Source organism: Primulina eburnea, chromosome 7, assembly GCF_022965805.1.
Source record: "Primulina eburnea isolate SZY01 chromosome 7, ASM2296580v1, whole genome shotgun sequence".
Classification (NCBI taxonomy): Eukaryota; Viridiplantae; Streptophyta; class Magnoliopsida; order Lamiales; family Gesneriaceae; genus Primulina; species Primulina eburnea.
In genome coordinates, this window is record NC_133107.1 from 1,055,203 (window position 1) to 1,075,593 (window position 20,391).

Sequence of the window (20,391 nt, forward strand, 5' to 3'; positions counted from 1 at the left end):
AAAAAAAATTTATGATTATTAATTGATAAATTAATGTTCATTGGAAAACCTTATTGTAATGATAATTTTTAACATTCAACCAATTTTATTTTTGGAAAAACTAAATAAAATAATTAAATATTGTATTTATTTTTTAGTAAGTAATTTGGGCAAGATATTACTTAAAATAGAAAAAATTATTTTTGAATGATTTACCTAATGCGTGATACTGAACATTTCAAGCATTTGTATTTTAAATTTATTGATACAGTTTTTAATTAAACTGATTGATATAATCAATGCAGAATTTTTAATATAGTTTATGTTTTCAATAGAGTTTAGTTTTAATTTGAGTAAAAAAAAATAAAAAAACATATAATACATAAATTACATTTGAATTAATATAAAAATTAATTAAATTCAAAATTGAATTAAATGAATTAATATGATCAATGCAACAATAATTGAAGTGTTTATTTATTGAAGAAATAAAGATTTCATTTTTTAGAAATGAAATTTTTGCGAGAAACTACTATTTTTGACAAAAACTCTGCTTATATATATATATATATATAAATATTTTTTCAACCCATTCCCATAAAAGGAGTCATGAAAGGCACCCTTGCTGTGAACAAGAGGGCCAGCCTGTTTGCAGTTGAATTAAATGCTTTATGCCATAAATTCTTTCCCTTTGTTTGGTTTTTGTCTTCATCTTCTTTAAGGCTTAATTAGAGGCCTCAGGCCCTCCTAGGACTGTTGTAATATTAGTGATTTGCTTTAAAAACATGCAATGCAGTGTGTGTAGCGCCTTTGCTTTCTTATATTCATGGATACTCTATAGTTTCACTACGAGATATTTGCATTCATCTCCTTGTATTTAATTTTGGCCACTTTTATCAGCTGTAAAAATTATAACATATGTGGGAAGATGATTGCAACTTGATTTCACTACAAGTACTATTGGACGTTGATTATTAGCACAGATTTAGATCTCTTGTTGGTCAACCGACAAGCTTTGTTTTAAAGTGGAGTAGTTCGTTTTCAAATAAAGTCATCCCTTTACTATGCACTAAATATTGAAATAATTGGATGGAAAGATGATTACAATTCTAGAAGTAAGAGCTTAAAATAGTAGGTAGAGAGACTTGATGATAAAGTATTGTTTGTTCCCCAAAAAAGTGTTTTTTTTTTTTTTTTTTATGTATATCATTTTACGGTATTTTTTTTAAGGAATTATAAATTACGATGAAATTGGGAACTTTGATGTCTAACAGATTTAACATTGCGAAAATAAAAACTAGTCCCACAATAAACTTGGATATCCATCTATAAGATTTACCGACTCAAAACAAAGATTTAGCTAGCTTACAGATAACTTTAATTATATATATTAAGAATTGATAGTCCATAGAAATTTAACAATTTTATTATTAAAAAACGTATATTTTCTTGGTAATTAATAAAACTAATTATTTCAGTAATTTGTTATTTTAAAACTTAACTTTATTTTATAACCTTTCATTTTTATGCGGCAATCTGATCAGTTTGCGATCATATAAAGTGACACCAAGATTGGATAAAATCATTCATTCTCATCAACTTATATAATAATCAAATATCTTATGAGACTATCTCACATAATTTTATCTATAATACATGTCAACTCTGTTTATATTTATAATAATAAATAATTGTATAACTCAAATAAGATATAAATCTCAAATATATTTTTCCTTATAAATTGAATTGCATGATCTGCTTCAATTGTATGTAAATTTGAAATATCACATCGTTATGAACATATTTTAAAATAGATAATATTTTCGTATTTAAATAAAAATTATTCAGCTTAAATATTAGAAAATCTCTAATCAAAAATCTTTTAAGAAATAGTCTCTAAATTTTTTATTTTTAATATGGTTTTTACATAAAAGGTATTCAACGCGAAATTAATAATTTGATGTCCATGCTTACAATTAAGATGCAATGAATTTATTTATTAAAGTCCAAATCATCATAATGTGATGCGAGGATATGTAATAGATCAACAACGCAAAGATTTTTCTAAAAAAAATCTGAGAGATAAACTAGGAGATCTTTAGGTTTTAAACCAAAACAAATATTGATCAGCTGACACATAAGTTAGTGAGTCGGTATCTTGTGAGACGGTCTCACGTATCTTTATTTGTAATACATGTCAATCATAACGATATTCACAATAAAAAGTAATATTCTTAGCATAAAAAGTAATATTTTTCATTGATGACCCAAATAAGATATTCGTCTCACAAAATACGACCCGTGAGATCGTCTCACACAAGTTTTTTGCCTAAGTTAGAACATTATAATGAATAAAAGCCAGCTGAAATTACATAACCAACAATATTTTCAAGAATCATGAACTCCAGGAATATAATGCCATTGAGATGTACTGAATAATATTTCATTTATTTCCAGTCTAGGGGAATATACATATAACAAGATTTTCATTTAATCAATGTTGGGGCTGTGGAGATAGAATCTTACGGTGAATACGACATGACACTCATGCTTAGGAGTATGAGCTTAGGAGAGAGGTAGAGAGAGTTTCCTGAAAGTTGGCCACTACAGTTTCAAATGGTGGGGGGTATGTATGGCTTTCAATTCTCATGCTTTCTTTTTTCCTCCCAAAGGAAAAAAATAAAAATGTTTATTATATTTTTATCTAATTTAATTTAATGTTATTATGTAATGATATATGCTCTGTGAAGGTATCCAAATTGATGGAGTAGGTGATCAAAAATTTGATAAATGATCGTAGATAACCTATGTTATTTACGTAATGTACACAGAAATGTAATGACTATTCTCGTATCATAAAAAAAAATATGTATTTTAAAATTATTGTAGTTGAGTAGGTAGGTAGATGGATACACAATATATGTTCTGATGTATTTACTATTTAGGTGAGAAGATTTACAACGTTCTTTGTCTAGAAAAGGAAAAGATGTAAAAGGGAAATGGGTGACTTATAATCTGCAGGTTACTACAGACTTCTATGGTCATTTTTGAGATAGGTTGCTTTCCATTGTCCACTTTATTACTCCTCTCTCTTTTCATTTATATATATTAGATCTTGCTTGGATTTTCTGGTCCAACCATTCGATTTCCACTTCCCTTTTTTTTACTTTGTTTAATTCATTCAATTACTATGCTACATATTCTCAGTAGCCCCTATGCAACATACCTACCTACCTACAGTTAAGGAATTTGTCATATTCAAATATATACATTTTTTAATAAATTTTTTAAAAAAATTGCTTCCCTCTTTACTTAGTAACAGATGGACCCGATATGGGCAAAAATCAGATACATTTTGATTTAAAATAGTACTGATTAATAATTAAGCAGCTTTTGAAGTATAAAATTTGAAGTGATTCTGTGGGGGAAAGTATGCAGCCTATAATGGAAATTTCTCAAGGTCATGTTTGTCCAGTTAAGTCAAATAATTAAATAGCCAATTATTATTTTGCTCGACCTGCCTGCAGTATTATTCTACGTAGCCCACAAGGTGTAATGAACACATCTTGGATAATTTATTGTCCAAACACCAAATAATTTTCAATTACATTAAATATATGTGGATTAATTAAATCATGACCTATCGACCGACCATCACAAAAATATATTTTAATTGTCTATATTAATATTCGTAGAATTTGTGTTTTATATATTATAATAGAAGATCAGATGAATGCATGCATGAACTACCGTACTACTTATTCGACAATAATTTTGAAAGCTGGGCAGACTTGCGCTTCCAAAAGTGAAAAAAGTACAGTTTAATGTTTATATATATCACACTGATCTGTGCTTACATTGTCAACTCTGCACCGATAAAAATTAACATATCTAAATCTTACATAAATTACTTGTACAATATGAAATTCAAACATGAATAATTATACGTACGACGGTCGGTCCCTGCGGCAAATAAGTCAGGGTATTTAAAAAGAGTGGCGTGGGCGGAGGACAATGAAGTAATAGCACAACAAAATGTGCCAAAGTTATTAAGATTTAGGAACTGCCAAATAACCACATTTGGATCGCGTGCCATTCAAACATTGGCTCAATCTCTTCACAAAAGGGTACGATGCCCACTGTCTTGTCTTAAAACTTCAATAAAACACCACATATTTTTGATTAAAAAAATAAAAAAAGAAAGAAGATATTTATAATTTTGGTGATCGAATTCACGTGACCCATCGCACGCTTTTGTACGTAGTTGTAAGAAGACTTTTGCCAAAGGCAGTTCCAGACGGCATCGTTTAGGGTTGTCTAGTAATGTAAGTAGGGTGCCAGCGCGCAGTAAACGATTTGGTAGCAGTAGCATGCATGTATAGGTGCAGTGTTTTTGTATGTTTGTGAATCGAAGTGACAAGTGAGTGTGTTTGTCTTGTGATTTATATATACATTTTCTTTCATTTGACTCAATGCTCTATGTATGTATACAAAAAGTCTTACTCTTAAATTAATGTATTTAAGTATTCTGATAATCTTTGGCGTTTGAAAATATTTAAGCCTGTGAGAAATAGTCGGGTTTGTGGACGTCGTCTTTTCGAGTATTATATTATTTTTTACATAATTATTAATAGTAATTGTATGAGGTATTTGAATTTGTTTGTTTCCTGCCTGGAGAAATCTAGTCCAAGATCTTCTGTGACACGAAATACTCTCTCGTAATATATAGATTGATACTTGGTGGGACTCACTCCACAGCATAACATGCCAATTGATTGTGTTATCATATCACATCAATGTTAGCCATTTATTATTAACTTCAAGAATTATTGTTGTACATATCCATCAATCAAATTATATATTTAGTAAGATTATTCAGATTTCATAACGTGTATTTATATTGTAATATTAAGTGTTAAATTTTTAAAATAATTATCTTAGAAGATATCAAAATATTTAATTTAATAATTACTCTTCTTACACCATTAAAAATTTCATCAAGTCATTTCATATTTTACACATAAAAAAATCTAAACAAAACTTCTATTTTAAATCGAAAAACTCTTTTATATTGAAGTCATTTCGTGTTAATTGTTTAGTATTATTTGATAAAATTAAATATAATGATAATACATGTAATGTGTGTGTATTTTTTACTAGTTTATATTATTTTCGAGAATAGATTTTGAATAAATTATTTAATTATAATTTAGATACCATAATAAATAAGCAAAATTTATGGGTTGTCCCAACTCCCAAGCTTCTTCTTGTTTTTTTCTTTTCTTTTTTTCCCCAGGAGTCCAACAATATTTGAATTTTGCGTCACATCAATAACGAATAAATTCAAAAATACTTTGTGACAAAAGCCCGCCTCCCTTGTTTGAGGGACATGAGATTTTTCTTGGTAACGAGGAGCTTGTATCTCTGCCTGCGGAACCTGATACTCAACTCGGTAAACTAATGGTGCAGGCTTTGGACCGAATAACTCGTCCTCGCTATCCACTGTGAGGCAAGGACATTATTTTAGAATAGAATATACACACACAAATACACTACATATTTGTATGCAATTAAAGATACGTGAAAAAAAAAAAGAGAGGAAGCAGGTGTGGAGCGGAGAAAAAAGCAAAAGAAGATGTCTTTCACAGGCTCGGATCCCAATGGAATGCAGGAAGGATACCCAGCATTGCTTGCTGGAACTCATTCTTTTTGTTTAAGTTTAAAGAGCCATGCTTTGGTCTCTTTAGAAAACTTTTCAGAGAGAGAGAGATAGAGGGATAAAAAAGCAAAAGAAAGAGACCATAGATTCAGTGATTCAGCAGAGAGGGATGCGCTTTGGCTAGATTTTTGTTTAGATTTCATTCCTACTTAAGTCTGTAGCTACAAAACAAAACGAGCCAGTTTCTTTGGTTTTCGGTTTTTTTTTTTTTATTTTCCGTGGAGGAGAGTTTCCCACTTCTCATATGATTAGTTTACTTGGTTTCAATCATTGACTTGCTTTCTTGCAACAAGGGAAAAGGAAAAACTCGTGAGAATCTTCCCCTTTTCTTGTTTTTCGAAGGGAGGAAAATGAAGGCTATGGGTGATGAAATTAGTAACAACTGGTTAGGTTTCTCTCTTTCTTCTCGAAACATGGAGGGTTCCTCGGACAATAATAATCATGCTCCGCCTGGTTCTAATGATGTTCCTAATGCACTTCCAATGAGTTTTCCCTCTGGTTACGGTAGTTATCCAGGGTTTTTCTATGGGATTGAAGGTGAGAATACTGGGTTTTACTCTCCTTTAACTGTGATGCCACTTAAATCTGATGGCTCATTGTGCTTGATGGAAGCTATCAGCAGGTCACAACCACAAGGTTAGTTAGCTTGAACAATGCTCATTGCTTAAACCAATTTTTTTATTGTTTCTTGTTGTGTACTCTAATTTATTTTTTTTACTTTTACCTTGAAGTTGTGGTGGCTTCAACTCCCAAACTAGAAGATTTCTTTGGTGGCACAACGATGGGTACCCATAACTATAACAGAGGAGGAATGGTTCTTAGTCTAGATAGTATGTACTATAATCACAATCCTCAAAGTCAGACTCAAAATATTCAAGATTTTCTAAGCCATAGTCAAGAAAACTCTAGGAACCACCAGATTCAAGTTCAAGAGTACACAGATTACATCCCATTCCGGGCTCAAGAAATGTACGAGGGATCAGAAAATGAGCCTAAAAATACTCGGCTTTCAGATGGAAATTTGCAGCTTCCAACAATGTGTGATGATGAGTTATCTGGAATGAAAAACTGGGTTCCAAGAAGCTACACAAATAGCCATGCATTAGAGCAGAAAATGGGCTTCAGTGTGGAAGAAAATGGCGGAGAATCTGGGCAGATTGGTGCAATGGGGTATGGTGATTTGCAATCTCTGAGCTTATCAATGAGCCCTGGTTCACAGTCTAGCTGTGTCACTGTCTCACAGCATATTCCGCCGGCTATGGCAGATTGCATGGGATTTGAAAACAAGAAACGGGGACCTGAAAAAGATGAACAGAAGCAAATTGTGCATAGGAAATCCATTGATACATTTGGGCAGAGGACCTCACAGTATAGAGGCGTTACAAGGTTGATTTTTAAACGTTTTTTAAACACATTCTGATCTTTCTGTTGGTCATTAACCTATTATTATTTAATTAGTAATGTATTAAAATGTTGGATATTTGCGCATCAGGCACAGGTGGACTGGTAGATATGAAGCCCATTTGTGGGACAACAGTTGCAAGAAAGAAGGCCAAAGCAGAAAAGGGAGGCAAGGTCTGCGACATAAACTACATTTTCTGTTTTCTGTTCATTATCTCATTCGTTTTACTAACTCAAGCGTGTCAACTTCTTCCGGAAACTTGGAACATTTGGAATGACTTGAAATCTCCTTTCCAGTTTATTTAGGTAAAATGATCTTCCCTTTTTACTATCAAAAGTGCTACATTCTAGTCGCCGACTAATTTATTGCCTCCATTTTTTTATAGGAGGTTATGATATGGAAGAAAAGGCAGCAAGGTCGTATGATTTGGCTGCAATTAAATACTGGGGACCTTCCACTCATATCAATTTCCCGGTATGGATTTCATTCACTTTATATTAATTATTCTTTGTTTCTGCGATCAAAGTTACGCGAACAATGAACTTCTTGAGTTGACGCAGTTGGAAAATTACCATCAAGAACTTGAAGATATGAAGAACATGAGCAGACAAGAATATGTTGCTCATTTGAGAAGGTTGTCTTTAGTCCATGTTGGGATCTCACGGACTGTCAACTTGACGATTTTCGTTCTCCCCATATTTTGTTACTGCATTTGTAAACCACTGCTATGTGATCGTTTGCAGGAAAAGCAGTGGCTTCTCAAGGGGAGCTTCAATATACAGGGGGGTGACCAGGTCTGAAAATCCGCTTCTATGCAAACCTTTCCTGATTGAAAATTTATAATCTGGCGTTGCTACGGTATGAAATCTCTGTTCTTGCCTTGTTTTGTAGCAGACATCATCAACATGGTCGGTGGCAGGCTCGAATAGGCCGAGTGGCAGGAAACAAGGATCTTTATCTTGGAACATTTAGTAAGTTTTCAGCATTCTAAAGTTTGAATCCGACAGTTTCGTAATCGGATGGATAGACTTGAAATCATTGTTTCTATAAAACTAAAAAAAAAAAATCCAGAAATTTGAAACCATAAATTTGAAATCTTTCAATCCAAAACAAATTTGTTGAAATTTCTCTGTCTTGGGTATGTTAAATTTTACCAGGAAACGAATGCCTACCGTACATTTTTAAACTGACAGGTTTACATACATTTTCAGGCACTCAAGAAGAAGCGGCGGAGGCTTACGATGTAGCAGCTATCAAATTTCGGGGCATAAATGCTGTAACAAATTTTGACATCTCAAGGTATGATGTAGAAAGGATTATGGAAAGCAACGCCCTTCTTTCCGGGGAAATGGCTAGGAGAAACAAATTGGCTGATGATTCAATTAACGACAGCTCACTTAACATTCCTTCGAATCTAAACAATATTATGGCCTCACATGTGTCAAAAGAGAGCAGCAGCAGCAGCAATGTATCGGATTGGAGAATGACCCTTTATCCATCCTCTAATCCTAAACCCATAGAAGATTTTAAGGTTTCAAACTTCTCAGCTCCTTTCGGAAATGAGTCGGGGAAAATGGTGAACAATTTTTCCAGGAATTCTTCTTTGGTTACAAGTTTGAGCAGTTCAAGAGATGGCAGCCCTGATAAAAATAACAGTCTTCCCATGCATTTTCCGGTGCCTCCACCGGGAGCAACTTTTTCCCCGGCCCAATCTGTGATTTCTAACTCGAGTTCTTGGAATCAATCTGCTGCCCAGATGAGGCCACAAGTTCCACATTTTACTGCGTGGACTGATGCATCATAATGTGATCTAGGAAGTCCGACTGGTTTTAGTTTCGTTGTACTGTTGTTTTTAGAGGTTAAATGGCTTAAACTCTGTGGCAGATATGTTTGTGGGCTGAAAATCAACTTTTTATTTCTATGTTTTTCAAGAAAACTAGTGGGGTATCTTTTAAATGAAATTATTGGGGTTTTTAAGGAATGATGTTGTTTTCCGTTACTTTAACCTTTTGAGATTAAACGACTTTAAGTCTTGTTAAACGTTTTATTGCTGAAATAGCGACTGTACTTCCCGTTGAACAGTTTTGCACTTTTATATATAATAAATATAACGGGCAAGCCTTGTAACTTTTATTGACATGTAGTAGTGTCACTCTTTACTAGTTGATCAACCAGGCTAGACAAGCAAGTCCTCCATTTTATATCGGCCCAAATGTTGCATTAAGAGTTGTATATATATTACTCTAGTTAATAATAATAATAATAATAATAATAATAATAATAATAATAATAATAATAATAATATATAAGGTGAGTCAAGTTCCCAAGAACTTGTGCAAGTTTAATTAACTTTGACCACAAAACCTCTTGGCCTTCAGTTGAACCATGGTTGAAACTTGTTTATATCAATTAATCGCGTACACTTGCTTGAGACCATTCCGGATGTGCCATAATCTTCGATGGACGAACATGCTTACATGAATTGAACTTGGTCAACTATATATATATATACACACACACACATGATCACATTCGTTGAATCGATCTTATTTATTTATTTTTATATATGATGCATATAAAAATTTCGAACAATAAAGGATAACTACGTCTGCTCAAGTATTGGATTGACTAAATTGTCCATTATTTTTGTGTCTCCTCGTATTCTTAGCGAGGGATGGATAAATCATGTCAGTTGTCACCATGAACAAGCTTCTCAAAGGTCCATACACATAGTGATGCATTTATTTTAATGTGTGGCGAGTTAGGATATGTACATTCCTAATTGCCTTTCTCCTACTATGTTTATCATATAAATTGTCTTTGACATAATTGGGCGCAATAATCATCAATGTTAAAAGAGCGACCGAAACGCATAATTTACAGCATAGTATGATTAAAAGAAAACTTTAAAATTTTAATTTGTTGGAGAGGAGACATCTATTCGTTCTGATCGCGCGATCTATGATCTATATTGTTTGCTCAGGTCATTACAATTGGTGTGACATGTTTTCTTACGTGACTTTACGCCCTTAATTACTTAATTAAGTTTAGTGAAATAAATAGAGACACATCAAAGAAGAGACTGTCCATAACGACAAATTATTTAAATCAACTTTCTTTAAATGATTATGTCTCGTTAAATTACTCTAAATTTTTTTATGTTAATTATTTTGCTCGGATATATCATGGAATTTATCAGGCATGACTCTTTGTTACAAATTTTTTTCTTAATAAATAAAATATTTAGTACGATAAATGTGAATTTCCATACGTAGAAGATTTAAGTTTTTATAATTTTGTGAGAGGTTTACTAAAACCCCAAAACTTTAATTACAAATCAAAGACTACAATCATGCTATCGTGAGTTGTCTCTCACTTTTACATATGGGAATTTCTAATACAAAAAATGCCAAAAGGATATTAACCAGATATTTAGCTACTTTCATATATCGTATACTATTTTTTTCAGCCAAATATAATAATTAGTAGTAAGAATTCTTTCTAACTATTTTTACTAAAAAAGATTGGCCAATTCCAGCGGCCGAACTCATTGGTTTATAATCCTAAAGTAATTATGTCTTTCTTGATTTTTCCGAAATCGGTAGTGTTCGAAAGCCGCAGGACCTTTATGCTTGTCTATTTACCATGGCGATTGCTGGATTCCAATAGGGTTACCAGAAAGTAGGTGTGTTTCTTGGTAGAATAGTTTAAAGTTTTCAAATTCGAGCAAGTTTTTTCCTAGTTAATTGATGATCTAGGTCGGTCACGTAACCATTATTTCAAATTACAAGTCGCACTCGCCGAGTTCCAGTATCAAGATTTAAAGAATGCACAACCCAAAATCATAATATTTATATTCTACTTTAATGGGAGCTTTCAACTTCTAGAGTGGCCGACACTCGACATAAGATGGACCAGTGTAGCCGGGGAAGCCATGAACCAGATAACTGTTGTATGTACATTGTAGCTAGGTCGCGTTCCTCAATTTCAACAATGTCAAAAGAAAATTACAATTATTTTTTTGTTATAAAAAAAATCATGGAGTTTTTATAAGAAACATATTGTGTTGATGTAATGTTCTGTTGATGTAATCCATAATAAGGAAATTTATATACTAATAATTCATTGAAGATGACAAAAATAATTAGAGAATACAAGGTTATGGAGTCATGTATATAAAATATGCGATTAATATTGTTCATAAATTAAAATATGCGAGTAAATAACTTTTGAAATAAGCATTTGTAATATTTTCATAATATCATGTTCTATAATCGCGATTATAAAAAATATTAAAATATGAAGCATATCAACATGATCTTCCATCTTATTTTATCAAATCATCTTACCTTAGCTTATACTTTCAGAATAAACCGTCACAACATATAAATTCTTACAATAACTTATAATAAAATTAAAAATGTGTAAATCATTCATTTTTCCTCTTATTTGTTATTTAAATCAGAATAAGCACCAAGTGTTCTATTGAAATACGCTTAGTTTCCACTTTTCATTATTGTCGAATTATTTTGTTAAACCATATATGTTATTTCCCCGTACGTTTTTAATATTAACATGATATTATATAACATTTATAAGATAATCTTATAATATACATTAGTTTAAAACTTAATCAACGTAAATCTTTGTCTGACGTTAAAATTGTATAAAAGATGGCGTGTTTCTTAATAATATTTCATGGAATTGTGTATATTATTGTATTATGATAAAATTATTTGAATTGTAAATCTTTGGTAAAAAAATATAAATGCATGTGACACATGACGTTCCAATGTCTTGACTGGACAGTACTATGTAAAGTCAGCCATTGGATCGACTCTCTCCATCGAATTAAAAAAAATGACGATTTCGATCATAGCTACGTGCGATTCTGGTGGTCAAAATTCCTCCTACTTTGTGGGATTGCAGGAGTATGAGAAGAATCCCTACGATGAAATAAACAACCCCGACGGTATTATTCAGATGGGTCTTGCAGAAAATCAGGTACATATACGTACTTATGATTCTTTTGGATCTCTCAACTGTTTTTCTTTGTATACGTACAGCACTTAATTGGATGAAATTATAAATTGATTTGATATATGGATCTACTCATGTACACGATCATCTTATAATAAGTTCATGTTCAAATTAATTCTCCGCAGCTTTCTTTTGATCTACTCGAGACATGGTTAACAGAAAACCCTGATGCATCAAGGTTCAAGAGAAATGGAGAATCCATTTTCAGGGAGCTTGCCCTCTTTCAAGATTATCATGGCCTTCCAGCTTTCAAGAATGTAAAAGATAGCATGCAATGAAAAATAATCACACACGCATATAAATGTGAGATCTATTTACTTAATTACTTTTAAGCAGGCATTGGTACGATTCATGTCAGAAATCAGAGGAAACAAAGTTAGTTTTGATCCAAATAAGCTAGTACTCACCGCCGGCGCCACCTCCGCCAATGAAACGCTCATTTTCTGCCTGGCAGACCCCGGTGACGCTTTTCTTCTTCCGACTCCATACTATCCCGGGTTAGTCTTCTCGAAAAGAATTTGTCAAATACTTGTTTATATTTTTTGTGGCGCTAAATCTGGTTTCAAGAGTGAGTACTTTAATTCAGGTTCGATAGAGACCTTAAATGGCGAACAGGAGTAGAAATTGTACCGATACAATGTACCAGCTCGAATGGATTCAAAATTACTGCACCTGCTCTAGAAGAGGCTTTTCAGCTCGTCCAGACCTGCAATCTCAAAGTTAAAGGAATATTAGTGACGAATCCATCTAATCCTCTGGGAAAAACCCTGACATGGAATGAACTCAATCTTCTTGTGAACTTCATAAGCATCAATGGTATCCATCTAATAAGCGACGAGATTTACTCGGGCACAGTTTTCAACTCTCCGAGATTCGTCAGCATCATGGAGGTTTTAGATAAAAAAAGTTCCGTGAACACAGGAATTCGGAATCGTGTTCACGTAGTATACAGTCTTTCCAAAGATCTGGGACTTCCGGGTTTCAGAGTCGGGGCCATATACTCCAATGACCCGACTATCGTGTCTGCTGCAACGAAAATGTCAAGTTTTGGGTTGGTTTCGTCACAAACTCAGTCTCTTCTGTCCGAAATGCTTTCGGACAAGAAATTTACCAAGCATTACGTTGTTGAGAATAAGAAACGGCTGAAAAGCCGGCATGCGGTGCTTGTTAGAGGCCTGAAAATGGCTGGAATTTCATGCCTGGAGAGTAATTCCGGTTTATTTTGTTGGGTGGATGCGCGGCATCTGTTGAGATCCCGAACTTTTGAAGCAGAAATGGAGCTGTGGAAAAAGATACTCTGCGATATCCAGTTGAATATCTCGCCGGGATCTTCATGCCATTGCGTAGAGCCGGGTTGGTTTCGAATTTGTTTCGCTAACATGTCGGAAGAGACACTAAACCTCGCAATTCAACGTATAAAAACCTTCGTCGATACCATTTCGTTGGGTAAAGGTAGCAATGGTTTTTATCACAATTCGAGGACAAAGTCAGTGGGCAATTGGGGTTTTCGGCTATCTTACAGTCACGGATGTGAACGATGATGGATAGTCTGGTTTGAACACCCATGGATCGGCTGGAGATCACCATTCATATTTAATTAGTTAGAAAAGTTTTGATTTTTTTGAGTGATTCATTGCATTGTTTTTGTTCTCGATATCTAAATCTTGAGGTTTAAGAATTCCATTAAATATATAAATATAGTCATTCAGATTTCTATACGAAATTATATTTACACTTTCATTATTTTAACTAAAAGGTTATTATAAAATATAATCTTAATTTAGTATTATAAAAAAAATTAAACTATGATTTTAAATAACGACCTAAAAATAGGAGAAACAAAGTATATTTACACATTTATTATTTTAACTAAAAGGTTATTATAAAAATTAATCTTAATTTATAGTATATGATAAACAAAATTAAACCACGGTTTTAAATAAACGACCTAAAAATAGGAGAAACAAAGTTCAATACCAATTTTTTTAATGCTTCATCCGTAACATATTGGAGAAGTTGGTGAAAAATCTTCAATCAAAATATTTCTTTGGGTTCACCACGATCAAGTTGGTAAAAAAAGACAAAAAATGATTTGATAGTTATAATCAGATTAGTCAAATTAGAGTAACAAACGAATGTTGAATCGAAATTTAATAATTTATTTATAATATTCAACTGTTTTATTTTGTTCTCCGAGTTTTTTTTTTTTTTTTTTAAACTGTCCACAAGTAATATTGAAAGTTTTATTTAAAATTTTCTAAATATCTTTAGCATTTAAATATCACGAAGCACGGAAAACCTACATGGGCTGTCTGTGTTGCTAAGGCCCAATAAAAAACGGGCCCATGATACTTTTTCAAAAGCCTCATGTCATGTTCTAATAACTAATGCAATTTACATACTAATAACTAATTGATTAATTAATAAAACAAGAAAAGTCCCTACCCTACCCTACCCTACCCTACCCTACCCTACATATTGTTAATGCGTAAAGAAGTATTTTTGTCTTTAATCTTGGAGATTTATTCTTATTAATAATTAGTGACACCAGTGCAAATCGTACTTTCATCATCCCCAATTATTTATTTATCCGTGCATTGACTGTGTTGGATATATGCCTGAGGAATAAATTGGAATCCATTAACACAAGTTGATTATAGTGTTCGAAAAGACAATTAATTAATTAATACTCGTGATGAACCTAATTAACAAAGCAATTATGGAAAATTATGAATCATGCTAATTCTTTATATTTTTAAAAATATTTTCCTTTTATAAAATTTTAAATTTAATATTAATAATTTAATTACTTCAAAGTACATGCATGCATACATGAGTGATGAGACGTTAAAAGTCATATTGAAGCAAAATAAAAAACGATAATTTGAAATAAATTATATGAAATTTATTATAAAAGGGAAAGAATGAATTTGAATTATTATAGATTTTCGTTACCCCTGACTATACGGTAAGATTCTATATAATATTTCATCTGTGAATAATAATAATTCTTATTTTTACTAGAATAATATGAACATATTTGTCGCGAGTGAAATGGGTGGCTGGAGCCAGAGACAAAGCTAGACCATCAAGCAGAGGCGGAGGCACATATATAAAGTTTCGGGTGACCCAATTTTTTTTTAAAAAATTATATGTAAATTTTGTATAATTTTAAAATAATATGATAATAACTTGATTAGATATATTTTAAATATTAAAAGACTTTAAAATTTAAAATTCTAGCTCAAACAGAACCATATTTTTAACTCTGTCACTTGTCACTGCTATCAAAGGACGCTACCAAAAACCTTATCCCCCAATCCATGCACCTGCCCACCTCCATCATCATTACCAACTTAATCTACACATTTTTTTATGGAATGTCTCACCATAAAAAGCATCTTATAAACGTACGAGATATATCACTCATTAAGCAAATATTTTGAAACGTTTTTTTTTCTTGAGTTTATAATTTAATATTTATGTTCTCATTGAGAATCGAAACTTTTTGGGATGATACTTTTATTGATTTATGACCAAACAACAAATCTCTAGTTCGACTTATGAAATTTTTTTTTGTATAAAATAATTTTTTACTGTAAAAATATCGTGTTTTTTGTTAATTATATTTTAAAAAATATTGCATAATATATGCTGATTTGTATAAAAAATATTAATGTTATTTTTCATTGTAGATATAGTTAGTTTCGACACATCTCACATATATAAATCTGTATAAATATGTGAAAAAGTTGCACAAGAGATTTACTCGATTTATTATGCCAAAATATTATTATTATTTTAAAAAAATAATATAACAATATCCTCAAATTGGGATCCAATTCACATCATACCAAATAATTTGTGGGGAATTATTTGTTTACATGTTTCTTTGTATTCATGTCTTCTTTACGTTTGATCAAAATAAAAAAGTTCTTTTCACACGACACGTTTCTTACCCTTTTCATAATTGATTAAATGGTTATTTGTAATTCACACACGAATAAACCATGGATTTCTTTTGGCTATTACAAAATGGATTTTGTATATCAATCATTAATTTATAATCTTTCATAATAATAATAATAATAAAAGTAAAAATGGTCCAATGATCAGATTAGAGTTTAAGACTTTTGTGCACACAGAAACAAATTTGGTACTGATAAAGCAGTAGTACTTGTTTTTGTATTTTATTGTTTTTGCCTATGGAACGTCCAAAAACATGATGTCTTTCATTATCCTTTCAGTATTTTTTTTTTGTTGTACAAGTTGGAAAGATTACATATTTTTAGAGCATATAAACGTTGAATTAAAACAGTAAATATATATAAAAAGGCTCTATTGTAAAACTTCAGTTATCTGCTAAAAAATATTGAATTCATTTATTTTTACAAGAGATATATTATTTAATCGTTCATGTGAAATTTAAGACAAGCACAAACCGCAGCCGACAGTGCAGGATCATGTGTTTCTGGGCCGAAACCAAACACTCCCTGTCAACTCGACTTTCTACTTTACCAAAGATCTCGATTGATCGTGCATATACATGAATCATATTCCATCACCATTATAATCCCCACACAACTACAATATTATGGTGTGTTTGGCCTACTTTTCCCATATTTCTTACCCCGGCCGTGTTATATTTACCATATTGCATCACCAATCAGCCTATTCGATGTAATTGGACACTGAACCCATTTCATATGATCAGAGTTGCCGGTGTATTGGGATTGACTGGCCTTATTCAACTACAAGCAAAAACATCTCTAAACAAAATTATAGGACCATGTCAAATGTGTCTGAATAAGAAAAGCAAATGAAGTATGTCCAAAAATAAACCAACTCCTTAGACTTCAAGAGCTATCATGCTTATAGTTCCCCACTCTGCAAGCACATTGATTGACATTTGGTTCCACTCCTTTAGAGTTAGTTATAAAGAGTTATTAATGATCTCACTCTTTTTGAGGACAGTAGGACCATAAAATATCGAAATACTTTAGGCGTCTCCTTCAGACCCTCATCTTGGAATAGAATCAAAGATGATACGGTGAGTGGAATATGCAGGCGTAGACGGTGGTAAACTTCTCTTTTCTGGTAGTAGAAGGGAGCTCGGTCCGGTAAGAAAAAATGCAAGTTACTTCTAAGATTTTTATAAGTTCCTGATCTTGTCTTCTTTCCAGCTAAAACTTCAAGACTCAATCCGAAGTCAAAGAGAAAATAAAATAGAAATAAATACCTACTATATGTAAACCCCTTAGCTTGCGTATGGTGCGCAACCTTCGTCTTTCAATTAATGATTCGGTACTCGATGGAAGAATGCATGCAATAATAGAATTTATGATTATGATATTTGTACTTGTAATTATTTACCATTACCATTACTATTTCTCACGATATTCTAGTGGAAACTTGCATGCTCGACTCGGTATATAATTGGTATTGGAGCTGAACACAAGAGACTTTCATGTAAAGAATATGGAAGGGGGTTTTGGATGCCTATGATCAGTATTTATTCCATAATTATATTTTTTGTCATGTAACTTGTACTATTTTTATTTTTTGTTGTGTCATTAGTCAATTCACAGTCTTGATACACTAATCAGCATTTTTTCATTTTCCAAGAGAGTGCTAATGTGACAGCGACAAAGTGATGAGGTGACATCCAGAAATGAATACGTCTCTCCGGTTATATATCTCTTACCAGCACAATTCGACATATATAGATAAGTATATGGTACGGGCCAGCACTGTGAAGTGGGCAAAATACATATACTCTGATCCATCCTTGAAATTATTTTAAGTAGAAAAAAAAGAAGAGGAAAGGTATTTGTTTAGTAAAGAAAGTAACATGAAACCCATTTCGTGCTAATTAAACCAAGCATAGAGTAAGAGACAGGTAATGTGGTCTGCTAAATTATAGTATTGATTAATTGTCAAACATTAAAACTTATTTGTGATTCATATCATGCATCTTTCAACATTATATTATTTTTCCTGAGTTGATTTGGATCACACCCACATAGGACAGATCGTAAAAGTTTGCATATATAATAAATATATAAATAAATATTATACATGACTATTTTTAAAAAAAATTCATAGTGCTTATCGACTCATTGTTTCTTTGACCTTATATCATGATCATACTGTACAAGACTAGTATTTGCGCTTCAAATCATTATTAAACTAACTAATTTATCCATAAAAATGTATCTGAGATAAAAAAAAAAAACATTATTTAATCAATTTCAGCAATCGTGAGATAATATAATTCCGCTAAAAATATGGGATTTTAAATGGAACCAGAGAGGTAGCTAGCTAGCTAGAGTGGTGAAAGAGTACTGTGTGTGTTTAGGGGGAAAGGGAATGATTGAATTGGTGATGTTCGTTCCCCGACGTACTCAAATGAATTGTTATATATATATATATATATATATATATATATATATATATATATATATATATATATACCGTCAAACACCCTGCTTGATCCCCAAACACACACACACACAAAACAACACCCCTTCTCCTCTCTCTCCCACGCCAAAAAGCTCCAATCTTTCCACCCAATTTCACCATAAATGGGTTTTGATGATTTAGACAACACGGCGGGGTTGGTTTTAGGGTTGGGTTTGATTTCATCACCATTAACCCTGCAAAACAAGTCCAAAAAGGCATCTCCAGCTCAAAAGCTTGATGAGTTTTATGATCCTTCACTGAATCTGAGTCTTTCTGACGAAACTTATCAGATTCATGACGCTGGAAAAAGGGTGGATTCTGATAATAAGATTAAGGTGGTTTTCAGTGATCGTCACTTGTCCTGTGGACGTTTGTACAGACAAGACAGTGCCGCTTATTCTTTCTCGAACGTTAGTGTGAAGAGGGAGAGAGAATTTGGCAGCAGTGAAGAGGGAGAAATCGAAAGGGTTTCCTCTAGAACTGGAGAAGAGGATGATGATGGACCCAATGGTAGGAAGAAACTCAGGCTTACTAAAGTTCAATCTGCTCTTTTGGAGGAAAGCTTCAAGATCCACAGCACTCTCAATCATGTAATTTAATTTTATTCTTTTCCATATTTACATACCGGCCGAGACACCTAGAATTTGATAATAAAAAAAAGTAATAATCGACTTCTTGTGTTCTAAAAAATATTATCACACCTATATTTGAAATTTGTTTTGGATTGAGGGATTTGATAGATCTGATACGGTGCTGTACCTGCGTAATATATGGTCGATACATATATAATTTGCAGGTTGATTTTCGTCTATATAGAATAATTATAAACTGATATATTTTTTTTCCATTATTTCATCAGAAACAAAAGCAAGATTTGGCGAGGGAGTTGAAGCTTAGGCCACGGCAGGTTGAAGTTTGGTTCCAGAATAGAAGAGCCAGGTTGGAATGAAATTACAATAATCCATCCTCTTTTAGGGAAACTCAAGTTTCTTCACAAAATCATAACGCAAAACCTTGATAAATAATATATATATATATATATTGCTTCCATCTGTGCACAGGACTAAGCTCAAACAAACAGAAGCGGACTGCGAATTTTTGAAGAAATGCTGCGAAACTCTTACAGATGAGAACCAGAGGCTGCAGAAAGAGCTGCAGGAGTTGAAGGCGCTAAAATTGGCGGCACGGCCACTCTACATGCAGCTTCCCGCTGCCACCCTGACTATGTGTCCGTCCTGTGAGACGGTCGGCGCCTCCTCGTCACCCTCCGCCGCCGCCGTCTCAGCCACCGTGGATAAGGGCTCGTTGACGGTGGCTACGAAGCCACATTTCTATAATCACTTCAATAGTCCATCGGCGGCTTGTTAGTTATTCAGCCTCCGTTTTGGGATATAAATAAATAAATTTTTATCTATTTTTGTAGCGTATATGAATGTGGACCCACTATCTCCCCTCCGACACTCTTTTTTGATTGGTCAAGGGCTTGTAAAAAAATATATGAAAATTTAGGTACTTTAGAGAAAATAATTTCTTTTTTATCCCTTTTAGTTTCTTCCTTAATCTTTTTTTAATACATATATGCTAAATAGGTGGGAAACAAATAAGCATAATATAATATGTATTGAAGCTAAGTGATTATTTTGTTTCCAGAATGTGGTGGCTCTTGAATGAAGAGGTAGAAATTGAAGTTGATTAGCGAAGCATGCTTCATCGCGTCATACGAAAATCTAGCTAGTTATTAATTTTAAATACGGCAATCCAAACCACATGAACAAATTGTTTGATTATA

The 20,391-nt window shown here is 32.7% G+C and overlaps 3 protein-coding genes across 3 annotated transcripts; all 3 read left to right on the forward strand.

Annotated features, from left to right (window-relative positions):
- Nucleotides 1–5,301: 5,301 nt before the first annotated feature.
- LOC140836374 (AP2-like ethylene-responsive transcription factor ANT) lies at nucleotides 5,302–9,106 on the forward strand. Its single transcript, XM_073201849.1, has 8 exons — nucleotides 5,302–6,334; nucleotides 6,430–7,084; nucleotides 7,191–7,273; nucleotides 7,486–7,574; nucleotides 7,661–7,734; nucleotides 7,844–7,894; nucleotides 7,995–8,071; nucleotides 8,312–9,106. Exons 1-8 carry the CDS (start codon nucleotides 6,049–6,051, stop codon nucleotides 8,902–8,904), a joined length of 1,908 nt encoding a protein of 635 aa, XP_073057950.1. The 5' UTR covers nucleotides 5,302–6,048; the 3' UTR covers nucleotides 8,905–9,106.
- A 2,854-nt stretch (nucleotides 9,107–11,960) lies between these two features.
- Nucleotides 11,961–13,728, forward strand: LOC140835940 (1-aminocyclopropane-1-carboxylate synthase 3-like). Its single transcript, XM_073201351.1, has 4 exons — nucleotides 11,961–12,104; nucleotides 12,266–12,397; nucleotides 12,477–12,637; nucleotides 12,727–13,728. Exons 1-4 carry the CDS (start codon nucleotides 11,961–11,963, stop codon nucleotides 13,679–13,681), a joined length of 1,392 nt encoding a protein of 463 aa, XP_073057452.1. The 3' UTR covers nucleotides 13,682–13,728.
- Nucleotides 13,729–18,647: 4,919 nt separating this feature from the next.
- On the forward strand, nucleotides 18,648–20,117 carry LOC140836377 (homeobox-leucine zipper protein HAT22-like). Its single transcript, XM_073201853.1, has 3 exons — nucleotides 18,648–19,192; nucleotides 19,462–19,541; nucleotides 19,664–20,117. The coding sequence occupies exons 1-3, from the start codon at nucleotides 18,725–18,727 to the stop codon at nucleotides 19,968–19,970; spliced, it is 855 nt and encodes a 284-aa protein (XP_073057954.1). The 5' UTR covers nucleotides 18,648–18,724; the 3' UTR covers nucleotides 19,971–20,117.
- The last annotated feature ends 274 nt before the right edge of the window (nucleotides 20,118–20,391 follow it).